General features: G+C 44.2%; 1 protein-coding gene across 1 annotated transcript in view; it reads left to right on the forward strand.

The window, feature by feature from the left end:
• LOC125486705 overlaps positions 1–2115 on the forward strand; it is a 22211-nt gene that overhangs the window by 18119 nt on the left and 1977 nt on the right. The window contains exon 6 of the mRNA XM_048615374.1: positions 1758–1841. Coding sequence (XP_048471331.1) covers positions 1758–1841 — 84 coding nt within the window. The remainder of the gene's footprint in view (positions 1–1757; positions 1842–2115) is intronic.

The raw sequence follows: 2115 nt of genomic DNA on the forward strand, positions 1-2115 counted from the left end.
TGGTCCCAGACATGTACCAGGCCAGGTATACTCATACTGGTCCCAGATATGTACCAGGCCAGGTATACTCATACTGGTCCCAGATATGTACCAGGCCAGGTATACTCACATTGGCTCCACTGATGGGAAGAACAGAAAAACAGAATATTTTTTAAATAATGAGAAACTATGAAGTGTCTATTCTTGTGCTGTGGGTATATGGTCTACTTACACATTTTTTTATATTTCTATTGTCAATTTGCACTGGGTCAGGTGGAACTACATTGCTCTATCTTGCCTAGAGTTTAGAAGAATGAGAGGGAACCTCATTGAAATGCACAAAGCTCTGAACGATAGGGATGGTTACATCTTTGTTTTTGATGTAACATACCAATAACATACAAACGTTCGTGCACCAATAAACAATGTACAGGAGTAACAGACCGTTATCACTGCTGCTGGTCCAGATCATCCAACAAACCCTGGGACTAATTAATCCTAATCTGCGTTAGGATGTAATGATTGACAGCAGTTTAAGATATGCTCTCTACAAACCTCACATTATAACAGAGTGGGCGCTGAGGGACTGTTTCTGCTGGATGGGAATCTAAGAATGTAACTCAAGAAGCTAATCATTTGTAACTGAGAATGAGGAGACATTTTGAGGAGCGCTCCACTCTGGAGGGTCATGGGTACTTAGTCATCGACTTTCTTCAAAAGCGAGATTTTTGGATTCAAAAGGATTCAGGGGATAACCTGAGAAAATGTGTTTGGTGTAAAGGTCAGTCAGGAACATAGTGAATGATGGAGCATAGTCCTTGGACAGAATGGTTTTTCTCTATCACAGAGAGGGTGATGGAGCATGCTCCAGACAAAGATCCAGATAATAAAGGTATCAAGGCATCAGAAGATCATGTGAGAGAATGGTTGTCGAAGTGGCAGATTAGCTGTGATCTAGTTGGGAAGTCGAATAGATTGAAGGAGTTGAACAGTATCCTCCTGTTCGTGCTCCCTATATTTCTACGCCTGTTCCTCTTTCTTACAGTATGACGTTAAATCCTGCAGCAGGACAGCTGTACAGCTACCAACCTGAGGTGGTAACGCAGCTGTTTGAGAGCTAGAACATCATCCAGGCTGGCTTCATTACTCGTACTCGTCTTCCTGTGACCAGGACAGAGCAGCTGCAGGTTTGGAGGCCAGAGATGGAACATAGAACATAGAACAGTACAGCACAGTATTAGATGTAGACACTTGGTGGATCTGCAAGGCAGGCTGGAGCTGGAGAGGATTCTGTTGGGAATGGAAGATTTGGGTTACAGGGAGAAGCTGGGTAGGCTGAGAATTTTTTCACTGGAGTATAGGAGGTTGAGAGGTGACCTTATAAGAGGTTTAGAAAATCATGAGGGGCATAGATAAGGTTAATAGAAGGTGTCTTTACCCTAGAGCAAGGGATTTCAAGACTAGGAGGCATATTTTTAAGGTGAGTGGAGAAAGGTTTAAAAAAGACATGAGGGGCAACATTTTTTACACAGAGAATGGTTCATGTTTGAAATGATCTACCAGAGGAAGTGGTGGATGTGGGTACAGTTACAACATTTAAAAGACATTTGGATAAGTTCATGGATAAGAAATGTTTGGACGGATATGGGCCAAGCGCAGGCAGCTGGCACTGATTTAGTTTGGGAACTTGGTCAACATGGACTGGTTGGGCCGAAGGGTCTGTTTCTGCGCTGAATGACTCTATGGCTCATTGACACTTCTTCTCGTCCTAACTTTAGAGGATCGTGGATGAAATTGAACAAAGAGCCCCCCAGCTGAGTAGCTGTCAGGAGACCCTGAGGGAGTGTGTTCAAGTCTTCAAGGTAAGAAGTTGGGGGTGAGGGGGTTGCATGGGGGGCCTGAGACTCATCCATCCCAGTGGAGTTGATTTAAAATTACAGACATCAGGGCGAGTGTGTCAGCACCATCCCTTGTCAATGATGATGTCAGATGGGCTTCTGGGCAGATAGTTCAGGATCTCGAAGGAGTGAGGCTTAACATAGGGTTCTCCTCAGGGTCTTGGTAACACCCTCTATCACACCATTGTAACCTGTAACCAGTCGTTAACAGGCACTTGCTAACTACAAGAGACTCTGC

The sequence above is a fragment of the Rhincodon typus genome, chromosome 32, assembly GCF_021869965.1.
Source record: "Rhincodon typus isolate 14 chromosome 32, sRhiTyp1.1, whole genome shotgun sequence".
Lineage (NCBI taxonomy): Eukaryota > Metazoa > Chordata > Chondrichthyes > Orectolobiformes > Rhincodontidae > Rhincodon > Rhincodon typus.